A 24,401-nucleotide genomic window follows, 5' to 3' on the forward strand; every position below is an offset into this window, starting at 1 on the left:
GCCCCACCATGACGCATGCGCACTCTCCCTCCCGCCTCTTCCCCGCCCACCCGCTCCCGCGCATGCGCACTGCCCCTTCCGGGCAGTTCCCCGCACGGCGGCCAATGAGGCGAGGCGGCGGGGGCGCGTGCGGCCGGCGGGCGGTGCGCAGGCGCGGCCGTGACGTCGTGCTCAGCCGCCGAACGCGGCGACGGTTCGTGCCCTGGAGTCGTGGTCGCGCGCTCGCGGCCCCCCCACCTCCCGCCGCCGGTGAGTCACGTGGGCCGCCGCCCCGCTCCCCCTGCCCCGCGGGCACCGGCTGCTCCCTCCCCCGCCGGCCGGTCCCCCGGCCCACCCGCCGCAGGCCCCGCTGGCCCCCGCGGCCCCCTCCGTGTGCCGCCGCCCGGGCCGCGCCCCCCGGTTCCCCTGTGTTCTGCTCGCCTGGGGGCCCCGGCGGTGGCCCGTCCCCTCCCCGCCCCCGGCAGCCCGGCGGGGCCGCAGCCGCGGGGACTAGCCCCTTCACGGCCCGCCCGCGGAGGGAGGGCTCGGCCCCGGCACCCCGGCAACCCGGCCCGTCCCCGCCGCAGCACCGCCCCGTACGGCTGCCCGTGTGCCGGCCCCGCCGGGCGGCCCGAGGCACCTCCCGGCGGGCAGCTGCTCTCCCTCCCGCCGCCGCCGCGCCCTCCGCTCACCCGCAGCCCCTCTTCCATGCGGGCAGGCGGCCCGGGGGGGGGCCGGCGGAGCCGCGGCACAGGGCCTTGGGGGTGTGGGCGAGCGGGGCGTGGGAGCAGCGACACGGGTCTCCCTCCCTCGGCGGCCCGCGCTAGGCGCACCCCACTGCAGGCCGGGACCCCTACCCCGCTCCCGCGCCCTCTGCGACCCTGGGTTTTGCTTCTCGGCGCCGCTGCCCGCCTGCGCCCCGGCTCCCACCTGCCCGGATGGGTGGAGCGGCCGCGGCGGGAGCCGTCGCGTCCCCACCTTCGCCCTCCCGTATCCGCGACTGGCATCGCTGCCCCACGAGAGAACCCGAACAGCTTCGATCCATGAAAGCCTGGTGTCTGGATGTACGCACCCTGACGCTCGCGGCCTCGAGGACCAGGAGCTAAACACTGCTCTCCAGCCACAGAGGCCTGTCCCACGCATCCAGAGCGTAATTCCAACTCAAAAGCACATTTCCGCATCGCATTCCCTGGTTTTGGCGGGGCCATGGGCTGTGCTGGCAGGTGTTTAGCCCAGCTTCTTCTCGGAAGTCCCAAATACTAAACGTGAGGCATGCAAATCCCAGACTATCGCGTCTGTGTTGGGTCGCATCTCCCCGAGATGAGGTAAAACCTCTGGTGTTCTGGCCCCCCCCGCCCCATCTCACCCATTTGGGCGCGATTGGCTGCTCCTGCGTTCCTTGTGCCGCCTCCCGGTGACTCCACGGGAAGTGGCGTGCCCTGCACCTGCACGCAGCTGAATTTGGGTATTTAGGGAAGCGGGCATTTCTCTACTAGGTGCTACCGATTTTTCTGGGGGGTATAAAACATGACGAGAGCTTTGTCTAGATCGAAATGAGGAGACTTGATCTTAGATCATCTTAGTGGGCTTAATCTAATCACCTTTGCTACCTGTGGTCAAGGCAGCAGTTGCTCCTTAGCAGAGCACTTTATTCCTGTTGGTTTCTGAGGTACGAGCCCCGACTGGAGCCAGGGAAGGTGGTAATTAGGTGGAGCTGACGGGGTCCGATGGGAGACCTTTAACTCCCGTTTGAGAGGCCTATTTGGGGACGTTCACATCTGTTGCTGTGTCGCTGTTTCCGTCCCTGGCTGTTGCATCCCCTAACGCAATGGTGAGAGGCTGGATCGGTTCCTCGCTAGCCATGGTGTGCAGTGAGACACGCTGTGGTGGATGAGGCCTTCCCTGCTTTGTCCGTAAAACGGGGCTAATCCCATGTAAACCAGCGAGGCGGGCAGAGGAAGGAGGATGGAAGTGGTGTAAGCCAGGCAGGAGATAAGCACTGATGGACGCCACCCTTCTAGCTGTTGTCTGCAATAAAATATTTGTCCACTTTCTGTATCTTGTTCTCCTTAAAAAAAACATCTACGTCTAACTGCGGAGAAACGCAATTATGCAAGATGTAGGCCATCTCACCTGAAGCCAGGAGGATGGCCATGGAAGCCTAATTCTGGCCAGGTTTCCCTGTAGAGCAGAAGCGTCCGGTACGCGTTGCTGTGCATCCTCCTTTGGAATTAAAAGCAGGAAAGTGTCACCAAATTGTCTCTTTGAGGCAGGGGCTCCTGTTTACCTACAGTGCGGAGCACCAGAAAGCCCAAATTCTGTATTACCGTGGTATGGATGATGAGAAAATCGTATTCTCTCTGGGGAGACCCTGCAGCGTGGTGTTGTGGTGGGGGTCTTGCTGTTTACCTTTCCCTATGACATCCGGCTGTCTGACACTATCGGCTTTGCCTTTTAGTTTGCGGTTGGCATCTCAGCAGTCGATGTCCAGTCCTGTTGCCTGGGCTGAAAAAAATCCTCCACTGACTTCTTGCTGTTGGGGTGCCGTGATTGCAGGGACCCCTCGCGGCAGAGGGTGCTGGCTGGAGCCTGTCTCCGGTCTCGTGGGTAACTCTCTCTGCTGGGAGACAGGGAGGGTGGCAGAGATAAGCGATGCTCTAGTGTCAGTGGTCTGCAGCGTGCGACGGTTGGGCTGGTTCAGTTGTGCTGCTGCCCAGCAGGTTTGAGGACATTTTCACTCTCTCTGCTAATTTTGAGGGTCTTAAATCTCAGCGGTAGATGAGAGCTGATTGTGCAACGTCAAACTTAGCGGAGAGCGCCTGTGGAGGGAGAAAAGGGAGCCTTAGTCTTGGGCTGGCCCTCTTGCTTGGGCCCAGTGGTGAGGGGTCAGACGTGCCGAGGCTGAGGGCAGCAGTGAGCTCTGGAATGGGATTCTCTGCGTAACTCCTGGGTGTAGTTAATGAAAACAGAGTGGGAACAGGTAAAGCACATCCTGTCTTTGTGCGATCCTGGATCTGCCCTGTCTGGGAGTTGCCTCACATAGAAGGAATTGTTTGTCTGTTTGACCTGTGCCATGGAAACTCGCTGGTTTGGGGTAGGTAGGTAGCTGCTGATCGTGGCAAAGTGACGTGTGTTTAGGAGCCAGTAACTGAGAGTGAACTCTCTCTTCCCCGTGCCATTACGCTCCTGTCCCCGGGTGGTGATGAAAGGCAACGTGGTTAAGGGAAGCTTGTAATGTTGATGTGCCTGTTTCCTTCTTCCAGGGGTAGGAGCACGCTGAGGAGCTGCAGTGGTTGTCGACAGCGATTGGAGTAAGGAAGGGAATGTTGTGAGCTGGTTACACGTGTTTCCCCCAAGCCAGCAAAGGTGGGGAGAGCCTGGTGAAGCATGCTTTCCTGATCCTGTCTGATGCTTCAGAAAGATTGAGCCACAAAGCACCCAACTCTTCAGGCTACATCTGGGCAGATTGCTAGAGAAGACAGTGAGAGAGGGCTTGTGGCAGGGCTGAGTAAAGCAGGGTGGAAAGCATGGTGGGGAGGAAAGGAGGAGCGTGGGGCTTCAAGAAGAAAGTGCTGGAAGAAGAGGAAATTAGAGTGAGACTTTACAAGGCTTTAACCGAAGTAAAGGAGACTGGGACCAAAAGAAATGGAAGGTGGCAGCAGTTGTGCTCGTGAATGTCCTGAGGAAAGGCATGGAAAATTAAAGGAAGTTCCCAGAAATGGAGATGAGGGGAAATAGAAGCAGCCCCTTGTCTGATGGAGGGAAACCCTTGAGACTGGGGAAGAGTGCTCTGGAGGTGGCTGAGCCGAGCAGAGTCGGGAAAATACCCTGAAAAGGGGGTGCTAGGATTGGAAAAACAGGTGGAAATCCCAAAGGAGAGGGAAGGGGGAGTCACTGGTGACACGCCTGCTTGGTAGAGTTTGACTGGGGGAGGAAGGAGTAGGGCTGAGTAGAGGGCAGGTCCAGAGAAGCTGGAAAGGAGGAGTTGCTGGGCTGGAAGTGGCAGAGGGAAAGGAGTCAGAGGCAGGAGGAGCCTGTGCATTCCTCAGGTAAGCAAGCCGAGCTGGGGAATCTTCCAAGCAGGGAAGTCTGCGAGTGGCCTTTGTGGAAGGGGCAAAGTGACCAGAGGGACAAAGGGTTTGGAAAGAAGGTAGAGGGAAAGGAGGGGTCGATAGACTGGAGGCAGGTTGCAGGGCTGCAGAAGGGCAAGGCTAGGGAAGAAAGCACGTATTTGGGAGAATCAGTGTGAACATGGCCTGAATCAGCATAATCGGTGGGAAGTCAGGATGGATTTTGCTTGTGTTTCTCCTAAACACCAGGGTGAATGACAAGCATAGTCAGGGTGACATAGTTTAGCCCAAAGAAAAACATACCTTGAAGGCTGCACAGCAGAGATCCCAGCACGCGGTGCCATGCTGTACCCTCGATGGCTTCAGCAACCTGGATGTTCCCAGCTGTGGGAGGACGGGACCTCGTGCCTCGTGGTCAGGGCAGGCAGGCGTCCTGGCCTTGGCTTCCTGCGCTTGGTTCAGGCGCTGGGAGGGTGGCCTCGGCAGCAGGGCTGGGGCTGACAGGCTCTGGAGGGGCTCAGCACGCCGTGGGGCTCTGGGGGGGAGAGCCTGAGCTGCCTGGTGGCCCTGGGAGCGGGGCGGGATGTGCGCAGCAGCCTTTTGTAGGCTTGGTGAATTGGGGAGTTATTCTTGGGCAAAGGCAGCAAGGAGCCAGGTGTTATATTTGTGTTGATTCTCGCTTGGGTGTCACTAATGACAGTGCTTGGGATTTCTCCCCAACACGCAGTGCTTGTTCAGGTAGACTGTCCCATGAGCAATTATCTTGACTCGTACATTCTTGACTTGATGAGGAGCTCGCCCCTGTGCTGCCTGGTGTTCATCGCTGTACTGAGCTGAGCTGGCACACAGACTATTGCAAAGGCACAGTGTGCCAGATCACCCCGTGTGGAGGGTTGGAGCGCTCAAATTTGTGTCCCCGTTTTCAGCTGGAACAGCTGAGCCAGATCCGAGCCGGACCTGCTGGGGGTGTCGCTTGGACTTCAGGGGCAACCTCTGGGGGAAGCACCTTGCCCTGACTGAGGAGCACGCTGACTGTGCTGTGCGAGGAAAGGGGTGGAGAAGATCTCTGGAGGAGGAATATCACAGGACAAAAAACTGCTTCAATTTGGCAGTATCTGTTTGGGTTCGAGGTGTGGTTTTGTTTTCATGGCGGAGCCTTTCAAAGGGCTGGGGTGTTCTGTTACAGCAGATGAGCGTGTTAGCAGATTGCTTCTGCTAAAGTAATTAGCAGTGATGTCATCTTTAAACTTCCGAGTAACCTATCCCTAGAATTGCAGTCTGCTTGCATCGCAGCGGCAGCTAGCTCAGAGGACGAGCACTTCCCTCCCTGGGTTATGGCACGGCAGGGCTCATCCTTGTGGGGTGCTGGGCTTTTCCCCGAATCGTGTGTGCAGGGGCTTGTGCTCACCTCTCGTCGAAGCTCAGCATTATATTTGCGGGGAGGAGAGTGAGGCCCGAGAGCTGCTGCTCTCCAGGGAGCTCTGCGTCTGCCAGCAAAAGCAACTATTTTCTCTGGTGTTACCCTTAAACTCACCATGGTCGAGCGCTGCTACCAGGTGAAACCGGAGCTTTCCCCAGCCAGTTTACGAGCATCAGTCCAGCGTTTCCTCTCAGTCACAAGGACAAAAAAACTTGGTTGAGAAGTTTCTGCAAAGGAAGGGCTGCTCTGCAGTGGGAGCAGTTTCTTCATTAGTCAGCCAAAGTGACTGACGCCTTGTTTTGTGACTGAACTGATTTAATTGTAATATATTCTTGTCATTAAATGTGCCTTTAATTTTGTGCCGCAGTTCTCTGAACCTTCACGGGTGTTTAGTCAGCACTAGATATTTTCCTGTCCACCCTGAAGAAAAAATCTTTGAGAGGCAGAAGGGGAGGGAAGTGGAAGGAAAGAGCGAAGGAGTCGTTAGGGCGCTGTACTTGGACCTGCAGTGCACGGGAGGCCTCGCACAAAACAAGGAAACAAGGAGGCAGCGAAGTGGAGAGTGGGTGACAAATCGAGGAGCGGTTGCTGTAGCAGTAATAATCGGTGCAGTATAATCAGTGTCTGGCTTGTCCCTGAACTGCAAGGTAGGCTCTTGCGTGTTTGGAGTTTGGGGCAGGTTCGTGCCTCCGTCTTCCATTTCCAGAAAGGTTTGGTTTTCTGTATTTTCTGTGGCATTCCATCCTGCATCCTCATGATCAGCCAGGGGTGGCACATTCCCAAGGACACCCTGAAACAGCCGGGCCTACCTAGTGAGAACCTGGCTCTCCTTTGTCCGGAGCTACGAGTACCTCCTTGGGTCGAGGGACTGGTGTTTTCCACTGGCCTCTCCTGTCTCCTACCCTCCAAGGGAAGGGGGACGAGATTCCTCGCTGTCTTTTCCTCCCGTGGTCTCCACCCTCACATTAAGTCTCTGAGGCTCTGATCAACCCCTCCACCTCAGGGGAGCAGGTGTTCTCTAGCGTTCAGACTCGAGCTACAACCACAGAAGGGCTTTGGGCATGAAGCCGTAGGGTCCCTCATCTGATTCGGGGCTCAGCGTGGATTTCTCGGGTGGGCTCAGGTGGGTTAGGTGGCTAGACTCTCTCTGCAGCAAATGCTGCAGGGCCTTGGGGTGGCAAAGGAGACGGCAGGCTGCGGCCAGGCTCCCTTGGCTAATCACAGCCTCCGCGGGGTGGTCATTACTCTGGTTTTGCAGACGTGGAAAGGGACGCTGATGTTAGGTGATAGGCCTGGGGCTATGGCATCAGTCTGTGCCAGAGCTGGGCTCGGAGATTGGCATCGTGCTGATTGGGACTTGCCAAAAGGGTTTTGAATCTACCAGGCGCTGTTTCCATCTTCTGCTAAATGCCTGCTCCGTGTCCTGGGGAGCTGCGTCTTACTTTAGAGAGTATTTTTACATGACTCTGTCTCTTCTCTTGCCTTGTTAATTTTTTTTTTCTCTCCTAGGTGAGGTGTGGCGTACCAGATGTCAAGTTTTAATGATTTTATGTAGGTTTTTTTAAAAGACGAATGGATTAATGAAGAGGAATTTTAGTGAAGGAAGGGGAGGAAAAAATGGAGCAATTTGTAACAAACTGAGATCTTCCCTCACACCACTCAGGGCATGGGTGAGACAGACCTATTCAGCACCATTTTCACCATCAGTTGTCTTCTGGGGTTGTGAAAGCGTTCCCTGAAAGCTCCCCTCCAGATCTCTCCATTAACCTGCCCTGCACTGCTTGGAAATGGTTGCCACAGAAAAGATTTAATGAAATTCCTGTCAACTCCCAACCACCGAGTGGGTACTGAGCCCGTGGAAAGGCCTGGGGGGTCAGGAGAAAGGAACAAGTAGGAAGAGGACGAAAACACAATCCGCCGGCCTTCCCCTCCCGCCCCCCTCGCAAAGAAAGGATTTACAGCTCAACCTTGCACCAGCTGTTCCTCGGCTTTAACAGTCAAGAGAGAAATAAATAAAATTAAACGGCCACCACCAGACAGCCAGTCCCGGATCCTGGTGAAATCAGGGAGAGTGTTTCTGTGAGCCCCTTCAGCGAGGAGGAGGAGGAGGCGGCAGCAGCTCAGCAGTGCTGTGAGGAAGCTGGGCAGACTGCTTGTGAGACAACCCCCTCCTCCTGTGCAGCAGCCGGAGGGGGCTGCAGCGTATCAGAGGGCAGATTAAAAAGGAGAAGTGGCTTCCTTGAGACTCCTGGTGTGGCTTTTTTGCAAGAAGTTTACCAATATCTTGCCCTTTCCCAGGGTGCTTGCTGGGTGGGAAGTGTGCCCAGCTCCTCATCTTGCACGAGGCGCTCATCCCCTTGCCTGAGCCTGGAAGGCTTCCCTTTCCCCTGGAGCCTGGTTGCCGGCATCAGCCGTGCAGGGACCTGGTTTTTGCAGGCTGTTGCCCGACGGAGGGAAGCTTGTAAGGGCTCTCGGCATTCCTGCCCCAACGGCTGTTTTAAGACCAAATCCATTCCTCTGTTCTGAATTTTTAATGTTTTTAAACCTCCTTGCCTGCACCCACGAACTCTTGCAGGGCAGAGCGTAGTGTGGACTCCTCTCCTGGGCCTCGCATTCCAGCAACCGCTGTGGACTTCTCCGGACTGCCTGCTCCGGTCAGAGCTCACCCCGGGAGCGAGCGCGTAGGCTGGCTAGTGGTTTGCCCCTGTTCCCCTCCCCTCCCCTTCTCGCCTTGCTCTGACTCCCGCTGGGCCTGGGCTATGCTGCGGGGCGGATCCCCCACCACAGCTCCAACATGCCAGCAGCATCTGGAAAGAGATTCAAACCCAGCAAATACGTCCCGGTCTCAGCTGCTGCCATCTTCCTAGTGGGAGCCACCACCCTCTTCTTTGCCTTCACGTGAGTCCCAGCTACTCAACCAAAGAGCGGGGAGGGCGAAGGGAGGCTCGGGGAGCCAGCCGCCTCCGTGCGGTGCCGTGAGCTTGGGGGGCAGCAACGGCACAGGGGGTTATCTGGGAGAGGAGCTGTGACTTCTTGCCAGATTAAAGGGGGGATATTGTGCTCTGGCTGCTAAAAGCTGGACGATGGAGCAGCCCTGCAGTCCATCAGAGCAGTTCAGCCTCAGCTGGACCCGTGTCCCTCGGTTTTCCCCTGAGGGGAGCTGGATGAAGTGGGGCACGGTGGATCCCAGCAAGGCATCTTGCCACCGCTCGGCTCCGGTTCCTGGCAGCCGCTCCTCTCCTGTCTTTGGGTGTTCGCTTGTCTCGCTGGCAACCCTCTCACAAATCAGACAGGCTGGGGATGAGTTTGTGACCTGTAGGTGGAAAATGGCATAGATAATTTTCTCCTTTGGAGCTAAGTGAAGTGGTTTGGTGGACTGGGGCAGGTTCCATGTTATTTTTAGAGTTTCGTAACTGATTTGTGAGCCACAAAGGAAAGTTCAAGGAGAAGTACTCTGACCCCTGCATGGATCTCTTGCTGCTGTTGATGTCAGCCTTGCCCTGAGGAAACAAGGGTTTGGTATCTCTGGAGAGGACCCGAAGGAGGTGGCCTGCCGGCAGGTCACCAGGGCCTGAGGCAGGCGCCTGCCTTGGCCTTGGAGCCGGTGGGGAAAAGCCAGGGTGTAAAATGGTGCCGGTTGCTGGAGAGGGGTAGGGCTGCTGCTCACATTAACATTTTCCCTTCCTGGGTGACAAATAGCTTATGAACACTCGCTCGGGGCCGAGCTGAGCTGGTTCTGGGTTGGTGGCAGGTGGGGAGGCAGGACCTTAGGCTGCCGCGGAGGCTGCTGCGCTGTTGCTGCGCCCTGGCAGGGAGCTGCCTGCGCTCCCTGCTCGAGCGGCTGCAGCCGGGCTGGCGCCGAGGCACGCGTGTGCAGGGCAGGAATGCTGGAGCACAGCAGCCGGGACTGGCTACCAAATCCTGCGGTGTGTTCCCGGGGTTGGGGTCAGAGAGGAGGTGTGTTTTGGGGAGACAGCAGATATCTGTAGATGAGGCAGGTGTTTCTTTGTGCTCACACCTTGGAGGGCTTGGTGGTGACCCAGTGCAAAGGGTTTGGCATTGTTACAGCAGTCTGGAGATGTGCTGGCTGCTGGTGTGGGGGTGCAGGCAGCCGCCGTCCCAGGCAAGGCAGAGAAGGCAGCGGGTGACTGCTGCCTGCATCCCCTCAAGCGGGGCGCCTGTCAAGCGGCTCCCTCCAGCCAGCCAGCGGCCCTCGGCTCCACTTTGCCTCTTGAGCCTCCCTCCATCCCTCCTTTCCCTTTCCCATTGCTCCTTTCCTTCTCCCGTCCGTGGGTTACTCCTCATCCTGCCCCAGAACTGCAGAGGGGCAGAGCACATGCTGGTCTGAAGGTGGGCGGCCCGTGGCCTTGGTGGTGCGCTCTGTCCTTCCAGCCCTCCCCAGGGAGGCAGGAGATCAGCCCAGCTCCCTTTTTCCTCCCCGCTTAACTGACTGTTTCTCTTTGCTGGCAGGGTCGTGGCCGGGTGGAGAGGGAGGCGCACCCCCCTGCTCCTAGGGAGCCGTTCCCTGCAGTGGCTTGCTCTTGCGGGGCACCTTTCATTGCGCCCTGGCAAGAGCTTTCCCCGCAGAGGAGTTTTACTGCTGGGGCTGGGCTAGTGGGGCCGCGGGGATTAGCCAGAGCCACCAGAGGCAGCTCCTTCTCGGAGGCAGAAGGGCTGGATGTGATGGCTACTGCCGCTCCCTGGGATGGAGCCATCATAGGTGGCTGGAAGGTCACCGTGCCTTTAATGCCTGGCAACAACAGGCAATAAAAGAGTAATTTGACGACTAAAGGACAGAGCCGGTTTGATGTTCTCCTTCCTGCGACGGGAGGCAGCTGGTGGTGTCGCTCAGCAGCGCGCAGGAGTCCCCCTGCCGGGACCCTGAACGTTTATCAGGCTGGTGCTGCTGGCAGCTCTGAGGATGGAGGCTCTGCTGCTTCACGCTGTCAAACACTTGCAGGAAGTCTCCAACCCTGTGCTACTGCTTCAGGGGGATGAAGAAGAGGATGGAGTGGGTGATGTCCTCTAAGCAGCTGTGCGTGACACAGCATGACTTGGGGGGATAAGGGTGCTGCATGCTGCACTTTGTGGGTGGACATCAGGGCAGCCCTAACCCCCCAGCCCAGTGCTTGCTGCTGTGGCCAAGCCCACAGTACCTGGCTGTGAGCTATCGCAGCAGCCGATAGCAGCCGCTTATCAGCAAGCGGCATGGTGCGAGGCATCGCCGGGAGCAGGCACCGGTGCCGCGGAGCAGGTTTGTTCAGAACAGGAACACCTGGGCAGGGTTGCTCTAATTGTAGGTCAGTGGATGTTATTTAACCTACTTTAAAACATCAAATTAACTCTCAAGCAGAGCGGCAAAGCGCAGCGCACTTTCACACTGGTTGTTTGGTGGGGAGGGAGCTGCGTTATTCCTTGGTGTTACAGTTCTCTTGGGACAGTTTCTGCCTGGCTGCTGGATTGGGACGGAAGGAACATACGGGACCACAGCGAGGTCGGCCTCCTGTGCGAGACCCGCAGGATTGGTTTCCTGTGGATCGCTCTGCCCCTCTTCCCCGCCCGGCACAAAGGCAGGCGAAGCGGCTGTGAGCCTGCCGCCTGGCCCTGCCTGCCGCTGGCCGCCACCTGCGCCGAGGGCAGGGACCCCTCCACAGCACTTGCCGCATCTGGTGTGCTTGCTGCAGACCTGCTCGGGAGGGTGACGCTGTCAGCATCGGGCCTAACGCTCACGCTTTGGGAGGTAAAATGGAATTTGTGAGGTGGGGGCTCTGAGACACCTCCCGCAGGGCCTCTTCCCAGGCAGAGAGCCGCTGGGGCTCAGCACAGCTCTTGTGAAAGGCTCCAGCTGTCTTAGTTCTAGCGTATACCCTGAACACCTCTTGGTCCATCCACAGTGGCCCAGGATTTATGCCTCTGGGCCAAGAACTTTATTTAATTGATTAAATTAATCAGGAGATGCTGTGGAACACGTGGGAGTTGAAATGACCTGAGGCCGATTGCGCTGGAGGGAGTGGGCAGCAGGAAGAGGGGACGTTCCTCTCTTCCCTCTGGAAGGAGTGGGGGGTCTCTGATTTGCTGGGGTCTCAGGCTGCTTTAGGACGGAAATTCCCTCTTGGGGTCAGTTTCACCATTCCTGCATCTTCCCCCTGGCCTCTCCTGGTCCCTGCGGTTGGTGCTCAGCCTTTCTTCCCCTCTGGAGGCAGGGAGCGCCTCCAAGCTGCTCTTGGCAGGGGCTCTTTGGATAGCATGCCATCCATTGGCCTCTTACTTCTGATTGCCTTGACTCTTGCTCGTGGCCACGGCTCAGTGTGGCTTTTGGGGCTGTATAAAAAGCCTGCAAAGTATAAACTCTTACTTGCAATTAGGTGAATCTGTCTGTAAAACCTCTGGCCCTGACTTTTCCTCCCGCCCTTGCGGCTGGGAAGGCTGCGAGGGAACTGCACCCGTTTGGAAAGGAGCTCCTGCCTCTTCCAACACTGAGGGAGGAGAGAGTAAGAAGAGGCACGTGGATGGTGACACTGGGGCAGGATGCGGCAGTCCCCAGAGCCAGCGGTGCCTCTGGTACTCGGTGGCACGCGTGCGCCTAGTTGGACCCAAATTTGTGCGACCGTCGCGGTGAGCAGGGGTTGCCTTTGCACCAAGGCCTTCAAGGGAGCTGGAGAGGCCGGGAGTGCGGCGGGTGCGCAAGGTGAGCACGGCCCTGGCGCGGTGCCGGCCCCTCCTCGCTCGCTCGGCGGCGGGTCGGAGTCCAGGGGTGCAGGCAGCGTGGGGCAGGCATCCTCGGGGAGGGCTTTGTTCTGGGAGAGGGCAGGGGATGAGGGGCTGCAGGTTGGCTCTGAGCCTCCAGCCGGGAGGAGAAGCCAGGCTGGGGAGTGACGGGCTTCTCCTGGTATGACTAGTGGCAAAAAGCCTGTCTCGGATCCAGATGTGACTCAGTTTGCCCGAGGTTCCCCAATTTTTCTTATGTACTGCCAGAGACAAGTCTCGACAGCTCTTCTAGCGATGGGTGTGCTTCGCATCCCAGTCTGGAGAGAGAACTTGATGAGTTCTGCGGGACCTGTGTGGCCACGATGGTGAGCAGCTCCCTCCTGCTCCCCTGTAGAGCCGGAGACCGCGCTCCGCGGCTGCTCCTGGTGTCGAGGCAGGGTCTGCAGCCCCGTGCTCTCCATCTGGGAGAGCAAAAGGCAGGAACACGTTGGTGCTTCTGATAAGAAGGCTTCCCCTCGGGGATCAGCAGCCACCTTTGCTCCCGGCGCTGCAGAGGACTGTGCTGCCTCCCGCGGGCCGGGCTCAATCTCAGGGAGGCAACTCCCCTGTGTCTGGGGCCATGAGCACGATGCCAGCGGGCAGTTCGGTTTGAGTAACGTGTGGTCTGTGTATCGTGGGGATTCCTGCTTCCCTCCTGTGGGGTGGTGGGGTCCCTGGGTATGGAGAGAGCTGGGAGGGCAGCAGGCAGTGGGCTGCTGTGCTTGGGAGTGCCAGGGAGGAGACCCCCAGCATTGTGCTTGTGACCCAGGAGCGCTTAATCTGAGGCTACCCTTGTAAGCTGTGGGTCCTCATGGTCCCTGGGGTGGGTGTTCTGCTTGCCCTGGCCTGTGAAATCCCACCCTGGGGTGGCTTTGCATCCCTGGCCGGTTGTTGAGGGTGTAAAGTTCACTCCGCGCAGAGCAGCCCTGGCAGCCTGCCTGTCCCGTTGCATGCAGCTGGCAAGACCTGACAAGGACAAGGGTTGTGAGCTGGCCCTGTGGCACCGCAGCAGCTTCTCTGATCAGTTCTCCCTCTGAAGGCTGAAGTTCAAGCTTTCATCCACCTGCGGAGTCTGGCTGGCAGGTTGGCTCCAGGAGCAACTGGTGTCCTGCCTTAGGGTTCATGGCCATGCCAAATGGAGACGGGAGGCTGGCTTTGGAGGATATGCCACAGCGAGTCCTCTGCTCCGTCTGCAGCTGAACATGCAGCCCCCGGAGCAGAGCTGGACTGACGGGGGGGATCGATATCCCCAGGCAGGTTTCCTCCGTTTGATCCACTGGCATCGCTGGTTGCCCTTTCAGAGCTGTGGCTGCGTCCTCCTCAGCGCCAAGGTGTCTGGAGCCTGCTGGTGCTCCCTTAGCTAAAGGGTCAGCCTTTCTCATGCCTGGGGACCTGCTGGCTGCTGTCCTGCCCCCCCGCTGTGCTGCTCCCTCCTGGGAAAGGCTCTATGCCCAGACGGTGCGGGAGATGATGGTAGAGGTATTTCTTTCCCCCTGGAAGGCCAGTCCTTCCCTCTCTGCCTGCCCCAGAGCTTTTCCTCTGTGCCAGCCTTTGCTGAGGCAGCTCCGTCTTTCCCCTGCCTTGCCAGCATCTGTCTTTTGAGGATCTGGGCTGCATGTTTGGCTCGGCCTTGCTGTTGGCATTTCCCTGTGCAGGGGTGGCTGGTGTGCAGTGGGTCTCCCTGGCTCCCCTCCACCCCTTTCAAGCAAAGATTTGGGCTGGGCTTTGCCCTCCTAGAGAGTGGAGCTCCTTGTTCGGGGTTTCTGGAAGGGCTTTTCCTACCCTTAGGGCTCCTCTGAGCCCCCTTGCCCCTCTTCCTCCAGCAGTCTCTCTGGTGCCCCTGTTTTCTCCGCAGCTTGGCACAGAGCAGAGCTGGGGAGGTTCGTCTTGAGTTGGGGTGCTTGGCTCTGCCCTTCCTTGGGGCGAAGTGACATTATGAGTGTCCACCTTCCCCTTGGCACCGGCTGTGTCCGGTGTCCGGGGCAGGAGAGGAAAGAAACACCCCTCCAAAGGGGCTGCTGCACCATGAGGACAGAGGGTGGCCCTGTTGGGTCTCTTGACCAGGCAGCCACGAAGAGAGATGGGGGCTAACAAAGCCACCCATCTTGAAACTGCACTGCCAGCAAGGCTTCAGGCCCTGGAAGCTGTGGGGAAAGGGCAGTTTGCCCCTTGCCCGGCTCTCCTTTGGCTGCTGGGTGAGTACCCCCGGGGTGCCAGCTCCGTGCCGCTCCCTGCCTTGCCAGCCTGCCCTCCCACAGATACCAGTTTCCCCTCTGCAAGACTGGGAGACTTTCTTGCCTTGGTTTTCTGCAAACCACGTAAACCACTTGAACGTTCCTTGCTGGTGCTGTTCCAGCGGGTGGCCGGGGGCAGCCCCGGCAGCAGCTCGGTGCTGGGGGTGTGTGGGACGAGCCCTCTCCCCTGGCACCGCCTGCGTCGGAGGGGACGGGGAGGCTGGGCTACGTGCAGGCTCCTTGCTCCTGGCATGGCTTCCAGTCTGTGGCGGCTCCCAGTGATGCCGGTCATACTGGGCTAGCTGGGCTTGGCACGGCTAGTGTGCTCTTCCCTTGCTTGGGTCTCGGCGTTGCGATGTCACGTACGTCCTGTACCTCTCCAGAGCTGCTCCCCGAGGGTTTCGGGGCGCAGATGGGAGAGGTCTCCTCCTCGCCAGCCCATCCCAGCTGCGCCGGCGCCGCCTGCTCTGCGGAGAATCCGCCTGGCTGGCTTCCAAAGGAGGCGGCAGGGCCGGCTGCGTCGGGAGGCAGAGCCGGCAGGGCTGGTGCCGGGCGGGCTGCGACGGAGCCGCTCCCCGGCCTGGAGGAGAGCTCTCGGTGAAGGGCTGGCAGATGCGGTCCCAGATAGGTGGAGGTGGGGTGGCATCGCCAAGGTGCCCAGGAGGGCGAGGCGCCCACCCCAGCGAGGCGCTCGGGGGCTCCTGAGCAGCACCGGCGAGCAGCGGGGTGGCGGAGGAGGTTTTGGAGAAGGCACTTTACAGGAGCAGCCCTGGTCTGGCGTGCAGGGCTGGTCCCTGGAGGGGCTGTTGAGGGTGGAGGCGCCGGGCACGGCTTTGGGAGAGGAAGAGTGTGGTGGCTGGCAGAGCAGGGCTTGGCTCCCAGCACGCTCCTGCTAGCCAGGTGACTTGTCAAGTTGAGAGGGTTTGCCCTCCTGCTCTCCTCTGGCCCTCGCTGCTGTGCCTGGACGGGGACTGCCGTGTCCTTGGCAGGTCCCACTGCTGCTTCCCTCCCTCCCTCCCCGGCGCAGGGAAGGGCCGGGGCCTGGAGCCGTGCCTGGGAGTGCCCTGCCCACCTCTCCCTCCTCCGCTGCCAGGTCGGTGCCAAGGCAGGTGTGCCCGCTCCTCCAGCCCGACCCGTCGTATCTCCTGCCGCCGCTTGCTGGAGGCAGCCCTCCGCCTGGCACCGTCCATCCCCTCAGCGCTGCCCCGTGCGGGACGGTGCCCACCTGCCCTTGCTCAGGGCCCTGCCAAGCCCTGGACTGGGCTGCACCGGGGGCAGAGCCCTGGACCAAGGGTTCATTCCCAGTTGGAGCCTCGCCAGGGCTCCCAGGGCTGCCATGACAAGGACAGGGTCTGCCTCGCCGGTGGTGGGACCCGTCCCCTAGCTGAGTAACAGCAGGGGATGGCGGAGGAGGGGATGGGACCACTGCCTGCCCCTTCACCTCTACCTGCTTGGGGGCTATGGGGGATTACAGCGTTGGCACCATATGTCACCCTGCCCCCCGAGCCCTGCGCTCTGCCCCTCTCTGCTCCGGCTGCCTAAATCCATCTGCGCTTATCGCTGTGGGGGAGAAGAGAGGGACAGATGCTGTCCTAGATCTGCAGGATTAAACTCCCAGCAGCAAAGCAGATTAGGGTATTATGCTGGCGCCTCTGAGGGGGAAGCCCGCTGTCCTGAGCCCATGCCTGCCGAGGGCAAAGGGGACGGTGGTGATTCCCTCGCTGTGCTCCCACAGGGGCCCTCGGCCAGGCCCACGGAGATGCTGGGTGCTGGCCGGAGCAGGCTGGCGCGGTGATGGGGTCCCCACGTGCCACCAGAGTTGTCTCCAAGCTGGGCTCCACCTCCGGGATGTGAGGAGTGGGAGCAGCTCTGGGTGCACAGGAGCTGCTGCTGGTTTTGCATCCCCTTGTGGGGTCCCCTCCACTCCCTGTGCTCGCTGGTGTGACACATGGGGGGTGACGCTCGGCTGCCTTGTGGCTGGATCCCTCCCGAGTGTCCCCCATGCTGTTGGCCCGACTCACCCCGTTCTCACCACCGCCTGTGGTTGTTCCCCATGTCAGTGGGGTCCTATGCTGGCAGACCTGTGGGGCTGTGGGCGCAAGGGGCGAGCGAGCGGTGGTTCTGCTCTCTGATGGCTTGCCGGAGCATTTCCCACACCGGTGCCCCCAGGTGCTCCCCCGGCGCTGGGGGGTAGGCTGGTCTGTGGAGGGTGGCTGAACACACCCTGGGCCGGGCTGCCCCGGATGCAGCTCCAGTGTAGGTGTGGAAGGCACTGGGTGAGAGCGAGAGGAAGAGTTGATGGCAGGGAACCTCCACGGCTGCCTGCCTGGCCAGGAGCCTGGAAATATAGCCCGAGAGTGGGGAACGTGGACTTCCCGGCCAGGCCACCAGCGAGCATGGCAGGAATGGCTTATGGGGATGGCTGTGGGGCTCTGAGGGGGCGGTGAGCGGCTGCTCGGCCCTCGCTCACTCCAAGGGCACCGTCGGAGCTCGGTGACACCTGCCTGGGGCTCTGCGGGAGCGGGGCCAGCGGGGAGGCAAAGTGAGGGGCAGTGGGAAGCGACGGAGGGGTGACCCGTGGGACAGGGCCTGGGTGTCTCACTGCTTTTGTGCCTGCAGATGCCCAGGGCTCAGCCTGTACGTCTCCCCAGTCATTCCTGCCTACAATGCTGTTGTCTTCCTCTTCGTGCTGGCGAACTTCAGTATGGCCACCTTCATGGACCCAGGCATATTCCCGCGAGGTGAGTCTGGCTCTGCTTTGGGAAGTGTCTCGGCTAGAGCTACCTCCTTCCACCCTTCCTCCAAGGTAAAGAGGATTGCCTGATCCCAGAAGGCTTGAGGAAAGTCCTCCTTACCCTGCCGGGGTGGGACCGGGTGGGGACAGTAGCTCTGCGTTCAGCACCCAGCCTGTCGGACCAGGTAGCGGAAGCAGCGTAAATCCTGGCACCTGGTATCGGGTACCTGGGGCTCAGGCGGATCTCGTGGTTTCAGGGCAGGGCCTGGGAGAGGCTCCCCTCCCCTGCCTGTATTTGAGGGTCCCTGCCTGGGTGGTCCCTGTGTCAGGTGAGATGGGCCTGGTGACAGAGGAGGGCGATGCCAGGCATCTCCAGCTCGGGAGGGCAGGAGGCTGGCTGGGCCCTGGCGTCGCTTTCCCCGCACGCTGACACGTGGCTGTGCTGGGGTTTCCTCATCAGCTGAGGAGGATGAGGACAAGGAGGACGACTTCCGAGCTCCGCTCTACAAGACGGTGGAGATCAAGGGCATTCAGGTGCGCATGAAATGGTGCGCGACCTGCCGCTTCTACCGGCCGCCACGCTGCTCCCACTGCAGCGTCTGCGACAACTGTGTGGAGGTGAGGACCTGCCGGGCCTCGATGCCTCTTTGTTTCTGCATAGAGTTTAATATGTAGCGCGGGCAGGAAGCCCTGCCAGCCAAGCCCTTCACTGTGTCTTCTCCCCACCAACAGGAGTTTGATCATCACTGCCCCTGGGTCAACAACTGCATCGGGCGGCGCAATTACCGTTACTTCTTCCTCTTCTTGCTGTCGCTCACCACACACATTATGGGGGTGTTTGGCTTTGGCCTGCTCTACGTCCTCTACCAGGTGGAGGAGCTCTCTGGTGTCCGCATGGCGGTCACGTATCCTCGGCGAGGCTGTGGGAGCGGCGTGGGGCGGGAGGGCGTTGGTGGGGCTGGGCACAGCGTGCTGTGCAGCAAGGCTGCAGCTCTTCCTTAGCTATCTGCTGATAGTATGGTGGTGATGTGCGTGGCTGGCCTATTCTTCATTCCCGTCGCTGGGCTTACGGGGTTCCACGTGGTGCTCGTGGCAAGGGGCCGTACTACCAACGAACAGGTATGCCTGTGGGGCTGGTGCAGGGCGGCTAGCCTGTCAGCCACATCTGGTTATGTTTTGGGGCTCCCAGGGCAAGACAGACGTGGACAGGCTGGACTGAGGCAAGGGAAGGCCACTGGGCTGGTTGGGGGCTGCAGCACCTTGTCTGTGCAGCCTGGATATCTGCTGTTCTTTGGGGTGGCTGTAGAGAGGATGGAGCTGGGAGAGGCTCCTCTTGGGAGGGAAAGAGGCGTGTCCACAACTTGAAACAAGGCAACATCCAGTTAGACGTTAGGGAAAGACTTTTCCCCTTAGAGGGTAGTTCAACACAGGAACAGGGACCTGGAGGAAGGGGGAGTATATCTGTCCTTGGAGATTGTCACGAGCGAGCTGGACAAAACCTGAGCGATCTGACCTGGCTGGCTGGACTGGAGACCTCCCAAGGTCCCTGCCTGCCCCAGTACACCGCGATGCTCCTCATCCCGCAGGTGACGGGCAAGTTCCGTGGTGGTGTCAACCCCTTCACCAACGGTTGCTGTAAGAACGTCAGCCGGGTCCTGTGCAGCTCCCCAGCCCCCAGGTGAGCCTGACACAGCACGGCGGTGCCCCCCGACACGCTGCAGTGCCCGGGCAAACTGCCCCATCCTGAGCAGCAGGCCGCGACCTTCCTCCCACCCCTCTCCATAGGTACCTTGGGCGCCCGAAGGCCGAGCAGACGGTTCTGGTGAGACCCCCCTTCTTGCGGCCTGAGGTGTCAGACGGTCAGATCACTGTCAAGATCATGGACAACGGTATCCAGACAGAGCTTAAGAGGACGAAGGTGAGGAAGGTGGGGATTAGCGGTCCCTGTGTTGGGGCCCTCCGTGGAGCCCAGGGGTGCAAGCCTGCATCCGTGAGTAAAGAACCGAGTGAGCCTTGTCACGTTGCCCATCCCCCTCCATGTCGTCTTGTTCTGTGTCCCCACGGGACGGAAACCATGTCCCTCCCATGTGGCAGCAACCACATGAGGCTACGCACCCTCCATTGCCCTTCCCTGTCCTGTCCTTCCCCCTTGCAGCACCCTTTGGAGGTCCCCCTTCCTCAGCACTTCCCAGTACCTCAGGCATGTGCCGAGTCAAGCGCTCAGTATGTTGGATGGCCCGGGAGGCAGCGAGAGCTCCCTTAACACTGCTGCCCGCTCCCTGCCTGCCTGCCGAGGGGAGGGCCAAGGCCTCAGCACCCCTCTGATCCTCCCTCTGCGCTTTGTCTCTGCAGTCCAAAGGAAGCCTGGAGGTGACGGAGAGCCAGTCTGCTGATGCCGAACCGCCCCCCCCACCTAAGCCAGACCTCAGCCGCTACACGGGCCTGAGGACACACTTAACCCTGGCCACCAACGAGGGTAAGGAAGGCATGCAGGGTCCCCGGCAGCCGCTGGGAGGGGAACCCAGGGCTGCGCAGGCAGACCAGGAGCCAGGGCCGTAGGCGGAACAGGCTGCAGGGCAGACCCGAAGCACGTCAGCACCAGCACGTTGTGGGGCAGGACATGCCCATGCTCCCGGGCTGGTCTGTGTGGCCCCTTGCACTTGGAGAAGCCCGCGGGATGCTTACAGCCAGCTCTGCTCTGATGGAGAGGAGCAGGAGGCCGAGCCGAGGCAGTGCAGTGTTTGTCCAGAGCCACTGTGAGCTGCGGTGGGCTGTGACGGGCAGGCTCGCCGGCCGCTGTGCTGCAGGCGGGCGCAGGAGCATCACCTGGATGAAGGAGGCACAGGAGCGGCAGGCCTGGCTTGGCAGCAGAGAGCATGTTTGTGGCAGCCTGCGTGACCCGCTTTCCCTGCTTCCCTGAGTGCCGGCGAAGCAGTGCTTGGAGCTGCCTGCGTGGGCGTGGCGAGAGAGGTGGGATGCAAACGGCAGAGCTTGGAAGCATCCGCTTCCCGCAGCAGGCCGGAGGCCTCTGCAGCTCTCCCCATCACCCTGGCCAGGCGCAGCACTGCCCGGCCCCACTGTCTGGAGAAGGGCTGGGCACGTGTATCGGTGGGGTGACCAGCCTGCAGGTCTGTGGAGCGCCTCCGTGCAGCGCACGCCCCACCAACCCCGGGGTGTCACCTAGCCGGGGCTGCTGCAGGGGCATGGAAGTGCCAGCCCCAAACACATTGCCATGGGGACACATTTTCCCTTCCGCTCCGTTTCATCTGCCCTGGTGCACCTCTCCTCGAGCCCATCCCTCTCTCCACCTCTGCCTCCCTGGTCTGTCCGCCCCAGGCTCAGAGCCGGTTCTTGGGGAGGGAGGGCAGGGCTCCGCACAGCGTTCCTTCCCCTGTGCGGCCCCGTGTCTGAGCGCCTCTCTTTCTTCCCCCGCCTGCAGACAGCAGCTTGCTAGGCAAGGAGAGCCCCCCGACTCCCACCATGTACAAGTACCGGCCTGGCTACAGCAGCAGCAGCAGCTCGGCAGCCTTGCCCCACTCCACCAGTGCCAAGGTAAAGCTGTGCCTGCCACCACCTTCCTGAGGCCAAGCCCGGCACGAGGGGACGGCAGCCTCGAGGGGATGCAACCACATTACTGCTTGGGGGAGAGTTTGGGGTGGGCTTTGGGAGCTTTGGAGGGTTCCCGTCTTCCTGAGGGTGACTGCTGTGTCTCTGCCCTTCAGCTGAGCCGAGTGAATAGCCTGAAGGAGCCTAACTCCATCTGTGACAGCGGCCGCAAACCCAGCTTCCGCTCAGAGCCGAGCCTGGAGCCCGAGAGCTTCCGCTCGCCCACCTTCGGCAAGAGCTTTCACTTCGACCCGCTCTCCAGCGGCTCCCGCTCCTCCAGCCTCAAGTCGGCCCAGGGCACGGGCTTCGAGATGGGCCACCTCCAGTCCATCCGCTCGGAGGGCACCACCTCCACCTCCTACAAGAGCCTGGTGAACCAGACACGCAATGGCAGCTTGTCATACGACAGCCTGCTCACGCCCTCCGACAGCCCCGACTTCGAGTCGGTGCAGGCAGGCCCGGAGCCCGACCCGCCGGTGGGTTACACCTCGCCCTTCCTCTCAGCCCGCATCGCCCAGCAGAGAGAGACCGACCTGCATGGCCGCTTTGCCGGCGCTACCTCCCCCAAGCACGCGCCGCCCCGCGAGCCCTCGCCCGTGCGCTATGACAATCTCTCCCGCCACATCGTGGCCTCCATTCAGGAGCGGGAGAAGCTGCTGCAGCAGCAGCCGCCGGCCCCGGGCAGGGAGGAGGACACGGGGCTAGCAGACTCTGGCATCCAGTCGACGCCGGGCTCCAGCAACGCCCCCCGCACCAGCTCTTCCTCGGACGATTCGAAGCGCTCACCCCTGGGCAAGAACCCGCTCACCCGCCCGGCCCCACCCCGCTTTGGCAAGCCCGAGCCCCCCCACGCGCTGCGGGTGCGCTCCCTGGGCTCCCCCGACCAGCCCGCCACCCCCCACCTGGGCAAATCCGTGTCTTACAGCAGCCAAAAACCAGCCTCTCAGGCCAGCGTCCCCGAGACGGAGGAGGTAGCCTTGCAGCCCTTACTGGCACCAAAGTAAGTACCACCGGCGGCCGCCTCGCCCACAGAGCAGCCTGTGGCCCTGCGGGGGGGACCCTTGCCCACCAACGCGCCAGGATGCCCCAGAGGGAGCCAGGGGCCCGTCGCCCCCACACTCCTCCCTGCCTGGCACGTCCCTTCCAGCCCTCCTTCCTCTGCACCAGCACCCGCGGGCAGCAAAACACCCCTCATGGAGCGGTGCTGCACCTAGACTGGAGAAGGGTGAGGGAAAGCCTCCTCCCCCAGAACAGCAGGTGCCCCCCACACCTGCCCAGGACAGCCCTCGGGAGCTGGAGTGGCGTGTGGGTGCTGGGGGTCCCCGGGGAGGGCAGGGTGGAGGCTGCGCTGAATGCTGGGATCCCTCCTGGGAGGGGGTGGCAGCCCTGTCCTTCCCCCCCTCACAGCCTGTGTCCGTCCTTCCTTCCCTCCCCAGGGACGAGGTGCAGATGAGAACAGCCTACAGCAAGTCGAACGGGCAGCCCAAGAGCCTGGGCTCAGCCCCCCCGGGCCCGGGGCAGGTGCCCCTCAGCAGCCCCACTCGTGGAGGAGTCAAGAAGGTCTCTGGTGTGGGGGGGACCACCTACGAGATCTCAGTATGAGGGGCAGAGCCACTCACCCCCTCACCTCCTCCCGGCTGGCACCTGCCGGCCCCAGAGGGACGTTCTGCAGCCAGATGCTCTGCGGACTCCAGGGGGAGACAGGCTGGTGGCCCCCACTGCTTTTCTCTTTCTCCACCCGCATCCCGGGACTTGGGGGGCTGACACACCCGAGCGGGGCTGCTCTTCCGCCGCCCACCGAGGACTGCTGCCGGCAGCCGCCCCGGCCAGGAGTGGGGGCTTGGGGGGCCGCATCCTGCAGCCTCGCACCCCAGCACCATCTCGGCTGGGCCAGCCACTTGTGGGCCTTGTGCAATCAATCGCTCGCCTAGCGTGGTAGGAATGGATTGTTTTTAAACCAGAATACTTTTTTTTATTATTATTGTTACGGATTCTATTTTTTTTCTCTTTCTGAGTTACCAGGTGTGTGTATATATAAATATCTATATCTATAAATATAAATATTAAAAAAAAAAAAAAGCAGAAATTATATATCTCACCCAGAGAGAGGAAGAAACTACCCTTTCCCTGCCCAGGGCCTGGGCCCTCTCCTTGTCACCATCCCCAAAGGAGGGACACGGGGCTGGGGCTGCCTCCTGCGTTTGTGGAACGAGCTGGGGCAGGCGCCCGGTGCCGCCCTCCCACCCGAAGTGGGGCTGTGGGATAGCCTGGCCCCCGCCAAGCCCCGCCAAAGGCCGAGGTGCTTTCAGCCAGGGATGTACCCCTCCCTGGTTCTCCGCTTGTGGGGCCTCCAGCCCTCCCTCCTGGGGCCACCGTGGCCAGGAGGAGGAAGGGCTGAGGGGCAGACCCCTCCTGTGCGCCTCCCCAGACCCACGGGCGAGCTGGCACGTGCCGGGTGCTGGCTGCTGCGGAGAAATGCTTGCGGGCTCCAGCCTTTCCCCACCCGCAGGTTTTTGTTCTCTTTATGTTTCCCCAGGGTTTGCGCGGCGGGGGGTGGGGTGGGTGGGGCTGTTGGCTTTGTTGCCTTTTTTTGGTTTGTTTTTTTTTTTTTAAATGGGTCTGATAGGGCTTTTCTCACTGTCACGTGATGGTTTTTAGTTCCGTTCAGGGAAGAGGAAGGCTAGCGGGTGCATCCCCGTAAAGCAATATTTTCGCATCACATGCCAAAAATAAAAAAAACCCAACAGAAAACGAGAAGCAGCCACGGAGCCCAGCGCTCCCCACCCAGCCCGAGCAAACCACCCCATGCGGGGGCCCGCAAAACTCCAGGCACTACGTGACTCTTTCTCTACGGCAATATCTCCTGTGGCCTCTGCAGAGCCACGCCATTGGGGTTTTTTTTTTTAATTATTATTATTATTAGCCATTTTAAAAACAAGGAATAAAATGATATTTAATGAGCCACCCTGGCAGGCATGCGTGTGCTTTGTTTTTAGCGTCCAGGGATGGAGGAGCCCCTCATGGTCTCTTCGTCTGTCAGGGTCTTGGCTTTCCGTGCCTCCTTTTGAGGGGGAGAGGAAAGGAGGGCCAAGGCGCACTGAGCCCAGCCCCGTTTTGAGGAGGCACCTCCTCAGGGTGCTTTTGGGCAAACTCTGCTCCCACAGAAAGTAAGTTTTTTTTTTCAGGGTGTAAAGAAAGTGGCTCCGGGGAAGGTGTCACAGAAGCTGGTGCAGCTCAGGCTCCTGCACAAGATGCTGGGACCAAAGAAGAACATTGGTGTCATGCAGTGACTGCTGCTGGAGCTCTGGCTGCCCACGATGGCAGCCCCGAGCACCCTGCCCACAGCCACCTCCGTGCAGGGACATGGTGCCTCTCCGGGGTCGCTCCTGTCCTCGCCAGGCCTGAGAGGCGAGGAGCAGAGGAGCACAGAGCACCTCAGCCCAGCCCAGCAGCCACAGCCAAGGTAGGAGCCCCCCTCACCACTGCTCAGGGAGGAGATGAGCTGAGAGCTGGTGCGGGAGCTCAGCCACAATTGTCTGTCCCGGGCCACAGCGTGTCGGAGCAGCGCCGATCCCGTGCGTCCCACGGACTTCCCTGGCCTCAGCTCCTCA

At 60.6% G+C, this 24,401-nt stretch overlaps 1 protein-coding gene across 1 annotated transcript; it reads left to right on the forward strand.

The window, feature by feature from the left end:
- Positions 1-137: 137 nt before the first annotated feature.
- On the forward strand, positions 138-22,840 carry ZDHHC5 (zDHHC palmitoyltransferase 5). Its single transcript, XM_075095368.1, has 12 exons — positions 138-249; positions 6,979-8,367; positions 17,070-17,191; positions 17,645-17,802; positions 17,917-18,089; positions 18,201-18,303; positions 18,771-18,862; positions 18,970-19,102; positions 19,537-19,660; positions 20,624-20,736; positions 20,907-21,790; positions 22,227-22,840. The coding sequence occupies exons 2-12, from the start codon at positions 8,264-8,266 to the stop codon at positions 22,390-22,392; spliced, it is 2,172 nt and encodes a 723-aa protein (XP_074951469.1). The 5' UTR covers positions 138-249; positions 6,979-8,263; the 3' UTR covers positions 22,393-22,840.
- The last annotated feature ends 1,561 nt before the right edge of the window (positions 22,841-24,401 follow it).

The sequence above is a fragment of the Phalacrocorax aristotelis genome, chromosome 5 (assembly GCF_949628215.1).
Source record: "Phalacrocorax aristotelis chromosome 5, bGulAri2.1, whole genome shotgun sequence".
Taxonomy (NCBI): domain Eukaryota; kingdom Metazoa; phylum Chordata; class Aves; order Suliformes; family Phalacrocoracidae; genus Phalacrocorax; species Phalacrocorax aristotelis.